The sequence below is a fragment of the Gadus morhua genome, chromosome 21 (assembly GCF_902167405.1).
Source record: "Gadus morhua chromosome 21, gadMor3.0, whole genome shotgun sequence".
Classification (NCBI taxonomy): Eukaryota; Metazoa; Chordata; class Actinopteri; order Gadiformes; family Gadidae; genus Gadus; species Gadus morhua.
The window spans coordinates 21,090,480-21,111,869 of NC_044068.1; the positions used below are offsets into that span (position 1 = coordinate 21,090,480).

The following is a 21,390-nucleotide window of genomic DNA, read 5'->3' on the forward strand; positions in this document are numbered from 1 at the left end:
TATAAAAATAACAAAAACACAAAACAAAAACAATAGGGATCCAACCTGTTGGCTTGGACCCCTAAATATTCAAAATGAAATGAAAATACAAATGCTGCGTGTTTTCTTCATTGGGATCTTTATTATTAGATTATTAACTCAGTTAAACCAGATCCGTTCAATAGTTATGCGCTACTCTGCTATAAGCAACGGAGCATGCAGCTCGAAGCCGGTGCTCATAAACATAACTAAAAATAAACACAACCCTAGTTTCTTCCCAAAATAATAATAATAATAATATCAAAAAAACAATCATGTTATAACTTAACCAACCAGTCTACGGATTTTTGTTCAGAAAGATGAGCATGTTGACATGCTCTGGGGTCAGACGCGACCGCAGCCTGGTGACCGTCAGTCCAGCCGCCGAAAACACCCGCTCTGAGGGGACCGACGTTGCCGTGATGCACAAATACGTCCGTGCTAACTTGGCAAGGTGGGGGAACAACTTTCCACAATCCAAGGGCTCAGAAAGTTCTTTATTTCCGCTTCGATGCTAACCTCACCTTGAGTGGTAGGCCTATAGTGCTCCCCAAGAAGTCATTTTTTAAATCATGGTCCCACACCAGACTTCGCCGTGGCCTCGTCCGCTTCATGATTACATCGCCGTGTTCCAATATTCATACTATCCGTACTTACTGGTCTAAGTTTGAGTACGTAGGGCGTTCTGATTCAGATCTGGCGAAAATAAGTGTACTGAAAATGGTCAAATCTCGAAGTGTGTGGCGATGTACACTTTTCGTACTCAACTGCAGCCCTCTTAGCTACGTAGCGGAATAGGGCGGAGCCAGGCTCAGCCAAAGTCGGCGCATTTTCCACATAGCCTGCATTTTGTAGTTTTTATAGCTTTTTATAGCTGCTAGGCGTAAAGAGTTCACCGTTCAAAGCGGGATGTTTATTGCATTATATTTAAATATTGCCCCTGTGTGGTAATATGTTTAATTGCGCACTGCATTAGTTTAATCGTTGAAAAGTTTACGTAATCGACGAAATTCTTAACGATCAATTAGTCGATCGTCGATTAATCAGAATCTCTTTATTGTCATTACACAAAGTGCAATGAAATTGGGGATCATGCCCATCCCTAGTACACAGAGTCCTCTCATACCCGCTGAGGAGAGGACACTGTTGGCTACATGCTGAGGTGGTGTAGAGTGGCAAAGGGAAGTGTGGAGGCTGCTGTAGTAGCTCAGGAGGTAGAGCGGGTTGACTTATAACTGGAAGGTTGCTAATTCGATCCCCATCCTCCTGGCTGTGTGTCGAGGTGTCCCTGGGCAAGGCGCCTCACCCTGACTGCTCCTTACGAGTCGGCTGTCACCCTGCATTGACTCTACCGTCGGTTTGTGAATGTGTGTAAGAATGGTTTTAAGTCGCTTTGGATAAATTTGTAACTGCTGTTGAGGCCGCGTGAGGAGAGGACCCCGGGGATCCTCTGTCAGAACAGGGAGCCATATTTTTAGTCTAGTTGGTCTTAGTTTGTTTTTTAATAAACAATGTAAGCTTATGTGGTTGTTACTTATTGTTCATTTCTGCTTTGCATTGCATACCTAGATTATGATAATCTGGGTATTTTACAGTACCACTCAAAGATAATATACAATTATTGCCAAGCATTAGATGCGAACGATATAGATGAAAGGATGTGATGTGTGCAAGCTATTTGTTATTGTGAATACACGAAGTACCATGAATAATACAGTTGTCGCTAAAGAGAATAGTAGTAGTGTGGGTGATTGTGACCATAGTTGCAAATCACTCCATGGAGTTTCCTATGTGTAAATGTGTAACGTTATTACACATTTATTATACAATGTTTGTCATGTATGACAAGAGCCCCGGAAGCATCCAGTTGCCGAGGTAGGTATTGATGCACAGGTCAAGTTAGGAGGGGTTGATGGTGAAGCCGATGACCTGCCTTCTCACGTAGGTGTTACTGATGGTGAGTGCTGTGGTGCTATAGAGATGGCCTCCTCTGTGCTCCTGTTCTGGGCTCTAGTGGGTGGCTAGGCAGGTTCAGAGGTGAGCCTGGACCAGTCTCTCTGAGCCACTTTGAGGAGATGGGGGTGAGCTGGACCAGGCAGAGCTCCTCAAGGCTCGCTGCAGTTGACGGTTTGGGCACTGGCACACTGGCATGGATGAGGTTTTGAAGTACGTGGGGACATCGGGAGTGACAGGTTGAAGATGTCAAATGTCAGACGTCCTCTGTCCAGCACAGGCCCTATGTGTGCTTGCTACACTGTTAATGTTGGTAGCAATTACAACTGGTTAGATGGTAGAGGTATAGATTGAGGCATAGATAGGAGGGGTGACCTTGAATCCTCAACTGTCAAGCTTCGATAGAAGGACATTTAGTCGGCTGTCTTTAATATTCAAATCGGCTGTCTTCAATAGTTTGTATCAGTAAACCATTCCACAGGTTGATAGGGGTGCTAAATTATCGGTTATTCAGCATTGCTTGGCTTCTCAAAAGAAAATGAAAAAGTATTTTTTTATGTAATTAGCTTTGTTTTGCTTCCAATGACTCTCCTTATTCTTCATTTGAAAACCCTTTTGTGTATTTGGCAGTGGTCACTATTCTATCATTTTATTTTCAAAGTAAAGCATATACTGTTTGCCTAGAAAGATACACATTCAGTAAAAAGAGGTCTAAAGTTTTGCTTCCCCTTCATCTCAAACTGTCTCGGCAAACATGCATAATACAGAGGAAATTAAGCAATGCTACTGCTGTTCTCAAGCCGGCTACGTTACTCCATCTCCCAGTGAACTGCTTTGAAAATTGACCCAGCTTGAGACAACTCATAGCGAGTTACTATACTGATATATAATTCAAGGTAGACATCTAGTGACATCTTGCGGAACAGACATGGAATAGAATATTCATAAATCTGTTTTAATTTGTGCATAGTCCCATGAAAATATGCATTGTGTTTTGGTTCCCTGAGTATGAGCCCTTTATATCTACATGGGGAGGGTCCTCCATGTTTCTACAGGACAGACAATCGGCGCTGGAGAGAATGCATCTCTAAAGAACGTGTTGTGGCTAAGAGTTGTGGGAATGACAGAGGCGTGTTGACCTCATGGCCACCACCCGCACACCGTGGCGTTAGATAGAAGTGTCCAAGACGCCTTTTATTCTTTGAGGATTCATTTGTAATAGTGTCATCCACTTGTACCCGTTTGTGATTAATTAACAAAAATTATATCTATATAAATATTTGCATGCTAAAGCCGTCAAAAATCCCACCTTGTTCAATTTGTTTTTTTCCCAAAACAGAAATCACGGCTTATGTGTACAGTTCCAATCAGCTCGATGTTTTCTTATTATTTTTTGACGTGAAAAGTAAGGCAACCAACCATCTCTTTAAAGTTACACAACCACTACTTGTAAGCTAAGACCTATAGTACAGACTATATATTACAATTCAACAATCACCAAGGAACCTCATTACTTGACAGACCTGGCTACTCGATGCTGTCGTAGACGGTGACATCATTTTGGAAGTACCTACTGGCACCTTACACAATACAGGCCAGCATAGGACACCTCACACAGTACAGGGTACAGGACACCTTACACAATACAGGCCAGCATAGGACACAGTACAGAGTACAGGACACCTTACACACTACAGGCCAGCATAGGACACCTCACACAGTACAGGGTACAGGACACCTTACACAATACAGGCCAGTACAGGACACCTCACACAGTGGAGGGTACAAGACACCTCACACAATGCAGGCCAGCATAGGACACAGTACAGGGTACAGGACACCTTACACCAGGGGTTTTCAAAGTGTGAGAGAGTGAGCCCCCCCTCAGAGAAAAAAATTCAGCTGAGCCCCCCCCCCCCCCCCCCCCCCCAATTTTTTTTTTCTAAAGACCTGTGTTTTGAAAGCTATCTTAATTATTTTACACATTTTAAACATCACTGATCATAATTTTAAAACATTTGAAACATATTTTTTAAACATTTGAAACATATTTTTTAAACATATTTTTTAAACATTTTAAACATATTTCTGAAACATTACAACATCTTTGTGCGTTTTTAAACACATTTCTTAACAACTTTATCTAAGCATATTTTAGCTTAACCTTTTTTAAATACATTTGAACATCTTAATCTGTGTAAACTGCCAGTGTACACAGATTCCTTCAGGGTCCCCGACTCTGAATTTTCAGAGTCGAATCAGATCTGCTTTTTCATTTCAGAGATTTGACTATTCGGCGGGGTTTGTTTACCGGCGTTGCTATGGTGACCTAAATTATTATAAGCAACTGAAAACGATGCCGGTTTGAAACTAAAACTGTGATTCTGAAAAAAGTATAAATGCTATCAAAATTCCGTTTGGATAGTATTGATACAAGTGTGTAGATTTGTTCAATGGTTTGAACGATGGTAAACGGTTGAAAAATGAATGAGTTACGATGTCTAGAAGTAGGTGTATCAGAATGGGCAGACGTCTTCAATGAAAACGAAGCAGTAAATTTTAAAAAAATTTAAATGATATCGAAATTCTGTTTGGATATTATTGAAGTTTGAAAACCACTGCCTTACACAATACAGGCCAGTACAGGACGCCTCACACAGTACAGGGTACAGGACACCTCACACAATACAGGCCAGCGTAGGAAACAGGACTGAGTACAGGACACCTTACACAATACAGGCCAGCATAGGACACCTTACACAATACAGGCCAGTACAGGACACCTCACACAGTGGAGGGTAAAAGACACCTCACACAATACAGGCCAGCATAGGACACAGTAGAGGGTACAGGACACCTTACATAATACAGGCCAGTACAGGACACCTCACACAGTAGAGGGTACAGGAAACCTTACACAATACAGGCCAGCATAGGGATACCTCACACAGTACAGGGTACAGGACACCTTACACAATATAGGCCAGTACAGGACACCTCACACAGTACAGGGTGCAGGACACCTTACACAATATAGGCCAGTACAGGAAACCTCACACAGTACAGGGCAGGGTGGGGGTAAGTCACTCATGTGCAAGTCACAAGCAAGTCTCAAGTCATAACCTTCAAGTCTCAAGCAAGTCCCAAGTCACTGTGGTGAGAATCAAGCAAGTCGAAAGTCAAGTCATTGCTCAGGTCAAGCAAGTTACAAGTCAAGTCATACAAAAATTTGATCTTACCCAGTTTCCACATTTAAAAATCGGTAAAGAGATTGGTTCATAAGTTGAGTTTTAATTCAACATTAACAATAACAATGTCTTAACATTAACAATAACTCAAACTATTCAAAACATTCCAAAACCATTATGTGAATAGTTTGAAAATGTTTTTATGATCATTACCTCCAACCGATGAACAGAATCAAATATAACCACTAGGTGGCTGTATACGAGAACAGTTCAAGTCAATCACTCAATCTCGCTACATGTTGTAGAATATTATTTGCAACACATGGCATCAGACATGAAAAAAAAGAATATTTCAAAAGTAATATCACATACACATACTGTAGGAAGGGGAAATGGTAATACACAAGCCTAAAAGCTGGTAGCAATCTTGCTGCCACGCAACGTACATCGACTTACAATGCATTGCACTTGCAAAAAAAATTATTTGAGTTGTGAATGATGGGGTCACATTATCCCCCCACCATGGCTGAACACACGTTCAACAGGTGCACTTGATGCAGGGACTGCCATAACTCTTACCTCCACCTTGAACAAAGAGGGGAGGGTGCGCCTGTTCATGGCCAAATACTGAAGGCAGCTCTGTCCATCACAAATGTCCAGGTAGTGGTTCAACTGAATTTGGGGACTGGAACTTGAACCCTCTTAATTCTTTTGCGGTATGCTGAGAACAGCCCAGTTTGACGCTCTGGCTCTGACGGTGAAATTTTACTTGAAAATTACGTGAAATCCTTATCATAACCCACTTACAGCCACTGAGTTAGAAGTAGCCTACTGACATGAAAATGAAACAAGTCAATCATCTGTGGAACGGGCAGGGCTCGAAAAACTCCAGCCAATGATTTTTAGAACCAGCGAGTGGCATTGGACAGTAAGTACGTCAATCAAACGGTCGTACTGCACTCCCGCTCCCCGCGAGTGACCCCTTCGTGCACGTGCACATACTCAAAGCTCGTGACCCAGAGCAAGCTTCTGTTTGTTGTTATCCTGCGGTAGCTACTGGAGCTAGCTAACTAGCTAATCCACATTTGGACCTAGCAACAGAAGACAACCCTAAACTCCAACCTAGCTAGCCTGGCTCACTCTCGCGCATCTGTGTTCGCGCTCGTGCGTGATTGCGCGTCCATGTACCTAGAATGGGTGGAGTCAGAGTCAGCGTTGAAGGAGAGGGGGTAGGACCATTTGAGTTGTGTATTTTCAAAATCTGCCGGCGTATCGCATATCCCACATCCAACCTTTGATCTAACTTTAAAAAAGTCATTTCGAGTCATCTGTCTCAAGTCTAAGTCAAGTCATGAAGACCAAGTCAAAGTTAAGTCAAGTCGAGTCTTTTATCAGTGTTAGTCAAGCAAGTCTCAAGTCCTCAAATTTGCGACTCGAGTCTGACTCGAGTCAAGTCATGTGACTCGAGTCCCCCATGTCTGGTACAGGGTAAAGGACACCTCACACAATACAGACCAGTACAGGACACCTCACACCGTACAGGGTACAGGACACCTTACACAATACAGGCCAGCATAGGACACCTCACACAGTACGGGATACCTTACACAATACAGGCCAGTACAGGACCCCTTACACAATACGTTACAGGACAGGACACCTTACACAATGCAGGCCAGTACAGGGCACCTCACATAATACAAGCCCATACAGGACACCTTGTACAATGAAGTACAGGACACCTTAAACAATACAGGCCAGTACAAGACACTTCACACAATACAGACCAGTACAAGTCACCTTGCACAATACAAACCGGTAGAGGGGTGAGGGGGGGTATTCAGTTGGTTGTTGCAATCTGCATCAACACTGCTAGGTGCTACTACAACTTACACACAGACCTTTAATCAATAGTTTTGGCTTATAGGCCTACCCTACTTTCACTTTTAAGTTCTGAATAGCAAGCTTATGAAGCTCATAATTCATTGCTAGTCTATTACTCAAACATGCCTAGAAGCCTTATACTGGATTTGTTAATGGATTTATTATGTATGAAACGAGAATGGGAAAAAAAATGATTTCAAGATGCTTCCAACGAGTGGCAGAAAAGTAGCAGCTTATGTCACATTTGAAACAGATGTTGGATGTTGCGCTCTCGATTAATTATATTCATACAAGTTTACAAAAAATAGCTTATCGGCCAACCCTATTCTAAAGTTAAAGATAATTAAATACAATTGAAATGTTTTCATTAGACATCTAAAAGCTACTTTCTGACCAACAGGTTTATAAAATGCATGAAATTAATTTGTGTGACCCAAGTTCAGCACTATTTAGTTAAGTGAATATGTACATGAATCACTCACGTTTCCCGAGGTAAGAAGAGCTGGCTTCTGTGTTTATGGATAAGAGGTGGCAGTAAAGGAGAGTGCCATGTATTGATTCTAGAAGATCCCCTAAAGCCTAACTGTGGATTACTGCCCAAAAGGTGTGGAAGGAAGAGGAGGGCTCCAGCAAGCAAGTTTGTCTCGTTAGAAATCAGTCAAAGACTAAAGTTTGACGGGCCAGTAGCCTTGTGTTCTCTCCATTGAAAGGATCAATTTGATTGCATGTGGAATTTATTTTTACATTTTATATTAAATATCTGCAACTTTAGATTATTCCAAACAGATCCCACAGAATCAACCAAATCATGTAATTACATAATTGATATTACCTATCAAGTAAAATTGTGTTAATTGTGAAAGCGCTGGACTATATCTGAGCATCTACATTTCTTTGACACGCAGAACAAAAATCTTTTCTGAGGATTGAATAGGTAGCTTCTTACTGTTTTACTAACTTAGGGAAACATGGGAACTAGTTGGTGTTACAGACTAAGGAGAAAAAATACCCTATTAAAGGGGTGATATAATGCTTTTTCACTTTTCCCTTTGCTTTAGAATGTTATATGATGTATGTATACATGTTTTATGTATGCTAAACTTGAAATTTCTAAGTCAGAGCCAGGGGCTGAAGTCCCGCCCACTGAAAACTGTGAAAACGTATTCTCATGTGCAGTTTAGTGGTAGATTTTTTTATTAGTAAACAGAGTGATGGCGTTTGTGTGATGAAACATGAAGTTCCTAATGCTGTCACAATGGAAAGCCCATATGCTCATTCACATTAGAGGTTTGCAAGTAAAAGGTAACCTCAATAAGAAATAAACTTTGCCTTTAGGGGTGTGCGATATGACGTTTTCTGATTGTGAACGTTGTAAAATGGTTAGTTTCATGCTACAGTGCACATAGGGTCAGTTAAAGTTATAATGTTTCTCTTCTCAGCAGAATCTTAAATCATATGTACTTCACTTGTGTTTTTACCTGAGTACTTTAGACACCAATATTAAAATGCAACGCTGTGTGTTAGGGGTACACAAAAGTCAAGGTTCAGTACGTACCTCGGTTTTTAAGTCCCTGTACGGTACGGTTCATAGTTAAGGGGAAAATTTCAGATAACTGCTTGTTTGTCAACAACGGAGAATTGCCGTAGATCAGCAGTAATGAAAACACCAAAAAACTTGGTTATGGCATTTGCATTTCTGAATTCCCAGACAGGGGTTGTTGAAATAGTGTCGTGAGCTGGGTTTGCACAGTTCGTTATTTTTTCACAGAAACGGTTGTAGTAACACCTGGATGGTGCCTTTTCAAATGCGCCGTGTGCATGTTAAAGTGCTGTAGTAGACACGGAGAGCCCTCTCCGAAGCCGGTGAGCCTGTCGTAGACCCTCTCCATAGCTTACCTGCGCATCCAATATTTTTTGACTATCAGTCGACGCCATATTGGCCGACGCAACGGAGACGGCAAGGGCTGTGATTGGTCCTCTAACAAAATCATTTACGGAATCACTTCTCCGGTTTGACTTTGCACCTTAAGTACTTTGTACATTGTTTACTTTGCAACTTAAGGACCAATAAAACACCAAATAAGATTTGAAAAGCTTTTGAAGTTTATTTACAACAGTGCTTACAAGGTTTGTAGTCAACACATTAGATAGATCGGGCAGCGAATTGCATTGCGTTAACGACATCCCGGCGGAGAGCTGCTGAGGGGTCTCCGTAGTCACGGAGTCGGATTACAGAGTCGGATTAGTATACTTTGGCTAAACGGTCCGGGTGGAACTCCGACTTCAAGTTTTCAATTCTGCATCGCAAAACAAGCCTTTACTGTGTGTGGATGGTGAAGCTCCATCTGAGCAGCGGCTTATTTTTGGTATCTGAATCCGAGTGAGGGCTTCTCGGTCACCTGTAGTGTTACGCCGTGGTGTGTGGCGCATTTCATTTTCACAAAGTTGCTCTGGAGTGTCCACCTAGATATATGAAGGATAGACGAGCAACGTTTGCTATAGTCCGCTGGGTAGGCTGATAGACTGATCTATCCAGCGTACATCTAGGTGGACACGCCCACTTGTGATGTCACTATGAAAATCATTCCTTCCCTGTTCCAAAAGGCTTGTACCAGCTAATCACACCCACACCTGGTGGCATGACATGAGCCCTTTAAAGGTCCCATGGCATGCTACTTTTTGGATGCTTTTATATAGGTTTTAGTGGGCCCCTAATACAGTATTTGAAGATGTTCAAGAAATTTAGCCTGGGTGCAGAATTACAGCCACTACGAGCCAGTCCCACAATGAACTTTCCAAAAACAAAAGCAATTTTTTAGAGGCGGGTCAAGGTGGAGGGTGGGGTAGTGGCCCTGAGCAGCTTGCGGCCACAGTACCATGCGCTCCGTTTACAGTTGATGCATCGCAATGGCTCGGATTCATAATATCATCCGGAGGCGCACACAGCTTTTGGCTGTCTTCTGTAAATATTCTAGAACACAACGGGAGCTCCGGCAGGAGTCCTGGAACTCTATAATTAAATAATATAATGTATAGATATATATAATGTAATATAATATAATATATATTATCACGGCCAAAAGCTGTGTGCGCCTCCGGATGATCTTATGAATCTCAAACGACTGCGTCGGGTTTTCCGACATCTCCGGTTCTTCCACTTCCGCGCAATCTGAAATACAGACTGTGCGGCGACATTGAGGAGGAGAAAGGGATGCTTACCGTTTTTGGACTCCCGGTAGGCCTATTTCCACAACGAGACTCGTAGTGGGGGTCATCTCGGCGATGGTTGAGAAGGAATTGGGGAATGGAACTTTGGCTTTGACTCGCTGAAGCCCAGATTGAACCGCGACATGGAGGGGAAAGGGATTGTTGTCCGCGATTGTTGTTGGCTGAGATAACCCCCACTACAAGTCTCATTGTGGAAGTACCAGAGAACCCGACGCAGTCTAATCTTTACACCAAATGTGAGCTTTACCTAAACCTTAACTTATGTTGCGTGTTATGCCCCTTAACACTAACAGCAGAATGGTTATCCAAATAACAAAGAAATGTACAACACTTGTTACAGTGTGTGTATTCACACACAAACACACACACATGTGCCGCTCGCACGGTCTTAGATCATTGTCTCATTGGTGGGCCAAATTCTCTGGGCGGGCAAAGCAGAGATAGGGGAGGTAACCTGGCTCCTTATGACGACATATGTGGCCAAATTACAAAACGGCGTGTCTGAGCTTTAATTTTTTCAAAGGCGGAGCAGGATACCTAGTGCTCATTTTACATCTTTCACAATTTCTAGCCACTGGGGGACCATAGGCAGGCTAGGGGAACTCATATTAGGGCTTTGACTCCGAACTTCGTTATTCGAATATAATTTGAATATCAAAAAATAAATCAAAATTCGAACGAATATTAGGCAGCCCTTAATATTCGAACCTGTTATGGGCAGGCCAAGAGGGAGAGACGTCGGAGAACCCGACGCAGTCTATTCATAATATTGTAATGTCCACGGAAAAGGCAGTGAATGAGGTATTTATTAGACAGCGATTTATTAGAAACCTAATAAACCGTTGGAACATGCAAGACCGGTAACCATAGCAACGCGGTAAACAAACCATGCAAAGCCCAATCCAGGTCTTACTGAAGGCATTTAATGGTCAAAATATTATTCATAAATATTCCAACATGTTCAAATATTAATATTAATAAACAAACAAACTTCGAATATGATATTTGGGCAAAAGTCAAAGCCCTAACTCGTATAAATGTAAGAAAATGTCCTAAAGAGTCGTTTTCATGTCATTGGAACTTTAAAGAATGACAGATCTGATATCTAGATTGAGATGTGGACAATCACACATAAAACAAGGATTTTCTTCCTGTCATTTGAAATGGCTTAAACGGCTGCTTAACTATTTACCAGGGTCCTTTGGCTAAACCTGCAAAAACACATTATGAATCCATTAATCAATGAATCAAATGGCTATAATAATAGTGAATCTCGCATACCTCATTCCCGTACACGTCTGGAAATGTCCCACGATATTTTGAGTTTCCAGAGAGGCTGAGAGAATCTGTTCGTAGGGCTTCATGTGTGAAGTCTCCTTGATAGTCTGGACTATAGCCCGATCGATCTAGAATTTTTAAGGCCGATACCGATACGAATATTTTGTGATTTAAAAAACCGATATGCCGATATATCGGCCGATATATATATATTAAAAAAAAATCCATAAACGCGCAACAAAACAAACCCATTTCCCAAACATTGGTTATTTGTAGTTATCCTTTAAATCCTTTTCACTCTCAGCTAACACGTAACAACAGCAAAACTGGACATGGTAGTCGTGAATTAAGTCATGCTTATCGACTTTAGAGAATTGATGGGGATGTTATTTTAATTGTTATTCAAGCAATGTATGTCTCGTGACAGTTGCCAAATTACCATGAACACACTTGCACACATGAACAACACCGATGATCACCGTCGATCTCCGTCATTCACTCTGCCTAACTCTGGCTGAATCACCGGCTTTGGGCGTTAGAGCGCCCTCCGGTGGACAGACTTTTTTTTTTTCTTTTTTATATTCATTTATCGGACATTATAAATGCCGATACCGAATAGTTTGAAAAATGCCTAATATTGGCCGATAATATCGGCCTGCCGATATATCGGTCGGGCTCTAGTCTGGACCCCCCTTTATAGCAGTGTTTCCCGCAGGATTTTTTTCAGCAGTGGTGGTGTGGTCCCCGAAACCCTCTAGGGGGGTCCGGGGGCTTGCCTCCCCGGCCGAATTTTTTTTGTACCCTTTACATTGGAATGCATGAATCTGGTGCACTTTGAGAGGAGAATATGCACTTAAATCCTATTCAAACAGTCCTGTGTATTACTGTAGATGGGATTATTGGTGTTGTAACTTTGCCTTTTGTGTCTTCATTTACAGATTTTTATATTTTTGTCTAGTAATATTTAAACAAAAAATGCCACAACGCAAATATAATTTGCACAATTTATTTACAGATTTTTGCCTAATGCTTAAACACTAAACATGGTTGCTATGCCCAAAGCATAACTGTTTTTTTACATAAGACACTTTGTTCATAAATGTCCTTAGGTTTTTTCCCTGCATTTATGCTAATGACCACATGCTTACAGGCGATTAGCATAAATCCCTAACTAAAATACGCGATAAACGGCTTTTATATTGCAATAAAGAACAACATTGGATCTAACAGTATGGATTCATTTTTCAAAGTTCCCGAAAATACCTAGGTTATAAATTCCTGACTGGATATAAGCTCCTGTAAAGGCTATGAGTGATCCCAAAAAGAGCGACAACACGCACACACACATAGGCCTACACACACACACACAATACTAGAGGAAAAACGGCACGGTGGTTGCGGTTTATAGATACAATAAAATGATTGGGCTCAGAGGGTTTTTAACACTGGTGGTCATGTAGCGACACATTTTAGCAACTTAATTTCTCTCTCTCTGTCTGTCTGTCTGTCTGTCTGTCTCTCTCTCTCTCTCTGTCTGTCTCTCTCTTTCCTTCTTTCTTCGATCTTCCGCTTCACTCGCTACTGCTAGAATCAATGTAACTTTGCAACCGTGTAGGGTAGCCTACTGCCAACAACTGCCACACTCGCTGTGTATTTTTCTTCTTTGATGTTGGTTACGTGACGATGTGCCGCGTGCTGCGCAATTGCCGTTACGCGCTGTACATTTTCTAAAAGGAGCTACGTAAAAAAATAATAATAATTAGGAGTAGGATTTGCCGCTGCAATTTTTATTGCAGCGGCGAAGAAAATTCAGCAGCGGCAGCGTGCCGCTGCTGTGTGAACTTGGGGGAACCACTGTATAGTGTTGACCCCACTTGATTGTGTGGACCCCCCTCTATAATGTGGACCCCCCTTGATAATGTGGACCCCCCTTGATAATGCGGACCCCCCTTGATTGTGTGGACCCCCCTTGATAGGGTGGAATCACCTTGATAGTGTGGATCCCCCTTGATAGTGTGGATCCCCCTTGATAGTTTGGATCCTCCTTGATAGGGTGGACCCCCCTTGATAGGGTGGACCCCCCTTGATAGGGTGTAGCCCCCTTGATATTGTGGACCATTGACCTGACGGCAGAAGTTTGGCCGAAGTTGCCTTTAAAAGTTAAAAAATAAATAAAAATGTGATACGGTTATAGGGCTTTTGGTTGTAATACAATCAGAATGGAAATGAGTTGAAACATGAAAGCAGAATTTGGTGAGCAGGCCACCGCTTTGACCACCACTGATGATGATAAGCCAGTGTGATCAATGTTTCTATATCAGTGGCTTTAAAGTGTAGTGCAGGAGGTCCTCTGCATGTCGCCTGGATGTTGATATGCTCTAGGTCGTACTACTTGATGTGAAGGGACCCTTGCACGGTGCCGCCATTATATGAAACACAGAGCAGCACTAAACCCCGCCATTATATGAAACACAGAGCAGCACTAAACCCCCTCATTATGAAACACAGAGCTGGGGTCTCATTTATAACCGTTGCGTACGCACAAAACGTGGCTGAAATTGGCGTACGTGACATTCCACACCAAGGTTGTGATCTATAAATACTAACTTGACGGGAGAATGTGCCCAGCCCTAAGCAAACTCTGACCCATGCGTATGCATGGTTTGGAGGAAAAGGAGAATTGGCGACACAGACGGTGTGGTGGTGAACTGAAGTCAGACAGTATATAGGCTGAGACCCCTGGGCTGTTTCTTTTATCTACTTAACGCGGCACTCCATGGCACGTCAAGTAGCTTTAATATAACACCTTCCCCGGACATCTCATGAGAGAAGGCCTGCAACGAGATACCAGGAGATTGGGGAGAGAATGGTTGGAACTACAGATCAAGCCAGATCTGTTGCGGTTACATTTTCTTGCCCTATCGTTGCTTTACTCAAACCTTTTTGGAAAACACACAGCCCCCTTTCTCTCCCCACGTCACATAACACAAAATAACTATTTGCTAAAAAGTTTTCTGATAACTATTTGCTAGAGTCTTAGTTTTCTCTTCCTCCCTTATATCAGTCGACCCCCATACAATCTTGCTACGGGTTGTAACAAAACCAAAAGAGTTATCCCATAAGTGACATATCTTTGATACTAAATTAAATAAAAGTATTTATCGTTATTCGTAACTCAACATGAGGTATAAAAGTAAATTGTGTCATGGTGTAAGAATAGAAGATGAAGAAATATGGGGTGTTGTGTGTTCATAATGTCACAACAAACCAAAACAAGACGACAACAACATACAAAATAAACAAAAAGGAGGAAACCTATGTGGCCCAGCACGGCTGAGCGGGCAGGGACCCTAATATACCCCTAGGCAGCATCAGGGGCAACAACCCCACTCAATCCCACAACGCTACACACACACTAAAGAAACACAAAATAAACACTACACATACACAAAATAAATACTACAGAAACACCACGCAAACAAACAACCCAAAGAAAGTATGGCGTAATCTGACGAACACAACAGAAACTTTCTGGATGGGGTAGGGCTGTAAGTGTTTCGGTTGTGTGGTACTAACAGCAACTAACCAGTCACTACGTCATGGTCCACATGACACAACGATGTTGTTACAAAAAAAGGCTGCCATATAGTGACTTCACAAATATGCATATCATATATTCCAGGTTGTTATATAGCCTGAACATGCAACTAGATGCATCTCTACTAGAAGTATAGTAGCTCACTGCAGGGCTGGTTCTGGCCCTTTGGTTGCCCTAGGCGAGATTGAGTTTTGCGGCCCCGTTCCATTTTTTCGCCCTCTGAACCATAAGAGGTTCACAACTACGTCAAAGCGTCATTGCATTGCATGGACTACGGACCATAATCCTAATCGATTTATCATTTTAGCGCCACTAACATGAAAAGATGTAACCATTTAAGCTAAACATGGTTAAAGGTTAAATATTTATGTTGTTTAGGCTCCGTGACGTCCGCATTGGCCTCACCGTGCAATCTGGCAACACTGCCTGAATCCCCTCGTCATCAATGTAACTCAATGAGAAATACGAAGCTGGTATGAAATGAAACTGTGATTCTGAAAAAAGTATAAATTATATTGAATTCTGTTTTATTATTATTTCATGATTGTTGAAGATACAAGTGTGTTGATTTGTTAAACGTTTGAACGAAGCTTAACGATATAAAATAGACCAAGTTACGAAGCATGAAGCAGGTGAAATGTCAGAGAATGTCAGTGTCATCCTCCATTGTAAAAATAGTATTGAATGAGTAGAATATCTTAAAGTATAAAATATTAAATTAATCTGCAAAGAAGCGCCAAGCTAATCTGAACATTTTACAATTGGAATGGAGTCTCTAGGGGAAAATTTGAGGAACGTGATAGGTCCCAAAGTTCGTAGAGAATAATAGAGAAAGTCTTTATTTACCTATTTACCTCATCATGGCATTAGCCGTCAGTCTTTATACATTAGAAAACAGGTATTTGTTAATCACGTGGGGGCCTAATTTCTAATTACAAACCGCCTTTAGTTACAGTAATAGTTCCTCATAGAGCCTCACAGTTCAGTCCTTTGGTTTTGATTAGGGATCGACCGATACAGATTTTTTAGGGCCGATACGATACCGATATTTTTTCATCAGCCTTAGCCGATACTCCGATACGCCGATACCGATATTTAGAGCCGATACTGCTTTTGCTCCCTCAATCATAAAAATTACACTGATAACAAATGTTACAAGTCTCAATTTAAAAAAAGGAACATTTATTGAACTTCAATATAAAAAACAATATTTAACAAATAGTAAAAACAGGTGAGGTAAAACAAGTAAGAAAAATTAGATGAGCAATATTTAACAAATATTAAAAACAGGTGAGGTAGAACAAGTAAAAAAAATATATATATATCGGCGAAAATCTGCCGCGTATCGGCCGATACCGATACACGTAAAAAACGCGAATATCGGCTGATAATATCGGCCGACCGATATATCGGTCGATCCCTAGTTTTGATACTGAAGGCTTGTGGTACTGCTCTGAAGGGGAGGCTCCTCTCTCAGAGCTCCAGATGTGGCGTCCTGGTCCTGCTCAGTGTTGCTCAGGCCAGCAGGACGGTATCTTCAACTTCCAAGATGGTACTCGGTTGAATGGTACTATAAAGTGGTTGTTAATGTCTCCCTCTGTGTGTTCCAGGCGGTCTGAAGGGAGCCAACATAGTGGATGCCTTGGATACCCTGTACATCATGGAGATGTATGAGGACTTTGATGAGGCTACTGCCTGGGTAGAGAAGAACCTGGACTTCAGCCTGGTAAGGAGAAAATACTTTATTTCCCACACCGATGTGATATGAAAGTGGCATTGAAACCAATGCAGAAAACACTGAAAGGTTGAAGAAAAAGAGAAATGTACCCTTACATTATAACAACGTCATAGCTTTAAACCCAGGTGGTGATGTTCCCAGAGTGGTTTGCACTGAGGGTTTAGTCTATGCAACCATACCGTACAGACATGGATTATGTTTGAAGGAATATATCAATGTCAAAGAAGGAAGCAGCGTGTTACTGTGGTGCCCCAGGTGTACAGGGTGTAAGATGAATTCCCCGTTCACACGGAAATTATTTTTTTGTGAAGACGTAGAAGTCTTGTGCGTTTCGCCTGACCGTCGAGGTGGATCTTGCGATTTTGGTGGCCGAAAATCTTATTGAAAACAGGTCCAAGGGTGGATAAAATAAAAATGGCCCACTGCGTTTTCGTGTTAGGATTTGTGTGGTCGCCTGATACGCAAACGATGACATCATCGCCCCCACCACCAGCTGGGCGACGTTGGAGACAAAAAATTGTTTTGTTTGATTTGTATTATTTCTGTAGCTTTAATATAGCCCCTTTTAGATTTAATTACTAACTGCACATTAAAAAGTATTTTTAGTTTGTTTGTATACAGCGCGCAGGCTTGATATGCACCGCCTCATTTTCTTTTTTTTTTGGTTGAAAACCAGCGCCAGAGTTGCCTCAATTATGTAACACAGCGTTTCTGCAGCTCGATTCGTTTTCTTTACGGAGATATTCCTGAAATGCAGCCAAGGAAAACGGAATGGAAAAGATTGTTTTTCGCCCGTGTGGACGGGGCTTAGGTTGAGGGACATTTCCAAACATTTTAAAACTTTGCAAAAACAAACTTTGTTGTGACTTATCCTGATAACTTCAATGGTTTGCTAATTTTAGACTGGCTTCATTACAATAATGAACTCCATTACAACCCGACAGACATCCATCTGTATCATCTTCCTAAACTGTAATCAAGAAGCAAATCTAATTCAATATCTTTCTAATTTGCCTCGGTTTCTAAGTTGGCTTCAGCAACATTCTGGTGGTGTGTACGAGGTATGTGTAAGAGGTAGTTTCAAAATGGCAGCAGAATGCTGTTCTTCCAATGTTATACTTATCCTGCTAATGGTATCCATCTATCTATCTATCTATCTATCTATCCATCTATCTATCTATCTATCTCCTTACTTATGCCGCTTTTCCACCGCACATGTAGCTCGACTCGACTCGACTCGACACGACTCGACACGGCAGCAGCACGGGTCGTTTTCCACCGCAAATAGTACCTCCTGGACGTGGGCGGGGTCGGCTGCGCGAAAGGGCCGTGACGTATTTTTGTACGCGACGCAAACAACACCTACGCAACCCACACATGGAGAGAACCCACACAACAACAATGGAGGACATCGATAACATTACTATTATTTGCAGGCATGTTGAAGAAGTTGAAGAAGTGGAATATGTTGGCTGCGGCGCTGCTATGGCTGTTACCAGCATGGTTGCCATGTCGCTCTCGTGACTTCGTCACACTCTCTGGCCAATCAGTGGCCGGCCGTCTGCCGACGTCACCTTTTAGCATCGGCTCAGCCGCTTGGAACCTAGAGCGAGGCGGTACTAGAAAAAGCAGCCACTTCAGGTACCAGATACCATGTTTTCGCGGTAGAAAAGCAAAAAATGCGAGCTGAGTCGAGTCGTGTCGAGCTGGTACCATGCAGTGGAAAAGCGGCATTAATGTAATCATACCGTAAGCTAGGTCAATTTTAAAACTTTGTTTTTCCATGTCCCTCATGTGAAAGTTTCAACCAAAACAATGTCACCACATAATAATTAAGAATTAAACAATGACTAAAACCCCATTGCTACCAATAACATTCCTATGCTCACATACTTCTAAAATGGAGGTAGCCATTGCGGTGTGACCTCACGATGTACAAGCCCTACAGGTGGAACCAAGCCGTTTAGTGTATGTTTCTGTTCCACTTGAAGGAGTTTAAAGGGCTGTACTTAAGATGTAAGAGCTATCATTTCATTTTAGTGCTGTCGCTTTTAGAAATAGTACATCCGTCAGCTCTTACTGAGTCAAATGCGCTGTGAATAGTGCTCCTAATGCCGCTGTGTGAGACCATTTCAATTTTCAGGGATGGAAACAACTTGCTATTTGGCAAATATCCCTTTTATGTGCTAAAATTGGGTGATTTATAAGAACCGTCTGGATCCATGTTTTTTTATTGATTGAAAGCTAAACGCAAAGCTAGTGGGCAGACATACAATGTTCAGATGAATTGTAAAGCAACGTTACGTGGAAGCATTTCTATGCACTCTGCCCCTCCCGTTGCATTTCAAGTACTTTGTTGAATTGTGGTTGGGTTGGGGTAGCATCAACACTTGACGTTGTTAGGCGTACCAAACATGGTAAAACACATGTCAAACTGTTGTCTATTGGACAAAGCATCCGAGGGAAACTCCAAACTGTCCTTGTTGTGGACAATAATAAAGGAGCAACAACTTTGTATGGTCTTGCATTTTTGCAATTCGCTTTGACAAAAATGTTTGGTTGTTCTGAGTGAATACAAGCAGCTATAGTGCCCCAACATTACTTTTCAGAACAGTGCTTTCACCCCCTGGTTGTAGTTGGGTCGGATCAGGTTCACACCAAACTAAAGTTCATTGGGAAGCGTGCCGGGAGCAACCTGGGCTGTGTGTCAGAGCAGACAACTTTCTATTGATTTAGTCCGCAGAAGGCTTAAAATTATCGATTTTCCCCTCCCAAACTAACCGTACTAACGGGGGGAAAAGATCCAGGTTTAAATCACACTAGCAGCTACGGTAGCCTACCACAACAAAGGCATTCTGTAGCTGGTGCAGGAGAGCTGTGGTAGTCCATGCATTCAGTAAGCCATTCAGTAAGCTAAAGCATATTAATTGACAATTTGCCAGTATGTATGCTCTTAAAAAAATAAAAAATATATTTTGATTGGTGTACATTTTCATATTGCAATGTTGAGTTACTCTATTTAAAAGCCTTATAGTAATTAGAACATAAAATATAGCTACATATATTATGTAATATTATGTTAATGTTAATAATAGTCCATTTAAAATAAAAATAGAACCAAGTTATTATAGTAAGAAAGTATTATTAAACTATACGCAAACTAAAATTAACAAAACCCTCCTTAAAAAATGTCAATGTTTAAGATAAATTATGTCCACCTCATCTGCTGATTGATGAGACACAGCCCTGCTTTGGTTGTACCATGTCCCTAGAGAAGTAAACATAACCCTGGTTTGGTTGTACCATGTCCCTAGAGAAAACCTAGCCCTTATCCGCAAAGATAACCAGGACAAGACATGGTCATCAACCATTCCTCTGACCATGGAGTGGTTGTTGTTGCCAGACTGGTTGGTTTGGGAAACTCAGAATCTGCTGATCTCCTGGGATTTATATCTGCTGCAACAGTCTGAGTTTACAGAGAAGGACGCAAAAAACAAAAAGCATCCAGTGAGTGACCGGCCTGAGGGCTGAAAGACCTTATTTAGGTCTGAAGGTTCAAACGTTAACTGCCGACACACGCAGAGAATAGCTTCTGATTCTTTGCTAAATCCTTTACTCTAACATCTGGGACTTAATGGTTTACCCTTACATGTGAACCTTAATGGATTACCCTAACATGTGAAGCTTAATAGTTTACCCTTATATGTGATATTTAATGGTTTCCCCTTACATGTGGGACTTAAAAAATACTATCCCAGGGTTACTATTTTTTTCCACAAGATTTTCAGGGTGCAAATGTCAGGATATGTTGTACGGCCAATCAGGAAAATAGCAGGGGAATATCAGGACTTACACGTATGTGTTTGGTGATGTGAACTGCCACACAAACACACTCACTTTGAGGGACCATGGCCTTCGACACCACCCAGATGTGTGCAATTGTTTTCCGCAGACCACCAGTGTCATCTCCTTCCCCCTCTGATCAATACATAAATCTTACTGAAGCCAATCAGAAATACCATGTGTCAACCACTATCTTCGTGCCTCAAGAATGTTTTTTCAAGAGATGGGAGGATCTGGGTAAAAGGGATTGTAGGGTTTTTGTCAACAAAGTCTGAATTTCTGAATGATTTTAAGTATAATCTAAACGCTGATGACTTCCTCTCTTTCAGAACACGGAGGTCTCTGTGTTTGAGGTGAACATCCGGTTTGTGGGCGGCCTCCTGTCTGCCTACTATCTGTCTGGGAAGGACGTAAGTGTTTCTTGTCTTATTTGGTTCCCTTCTCCCTGGTTCCCGAATCACACAATACTCTGTGCTGCAGAATAATGTGCTACCTTCCTTTGCATGAGTGTAGCTGGCTCCGTCCAATTGTTTGCCATGTGAATGTCTTCCCAAAGAACCGATCCCCCTTGCTCTTTCAGTGTTTCCCCTAGGATGGAGTTGCAGCAGCGGAGGTGAAATGTTTCTTTCTTCTTTTTTTTGTGTGCTCGCAAAGCGCACCCT

General features: G+C 41.8%; 1 protein-coding gene across 1 annotated transcript in view; it reads left to right on the forward strand.

The window, feature by feature from the left end:
- man1a1 (mannosidase, alpha, class 1A, member 1) overlaps positions 1-21,390 on the forward strand; it is a 99,245-nt gene that overhangs the window by 33,962 nt on the left and 43,893 nt on the right. The window contains exons 3-4 of the mRNA XM_030344382.1: positions 16,758-16,873; positions 21,058-21,138. Of these exons, the coding sequence (XP_030200242.1) occupies positions 16,758-16,873; positions 21,058-21,138 (197 nt within the window). The remainder of the gene's footprint in view (positions 1-16,757; positions 16,874-21,057; positions 21,139-21,390) is intronic.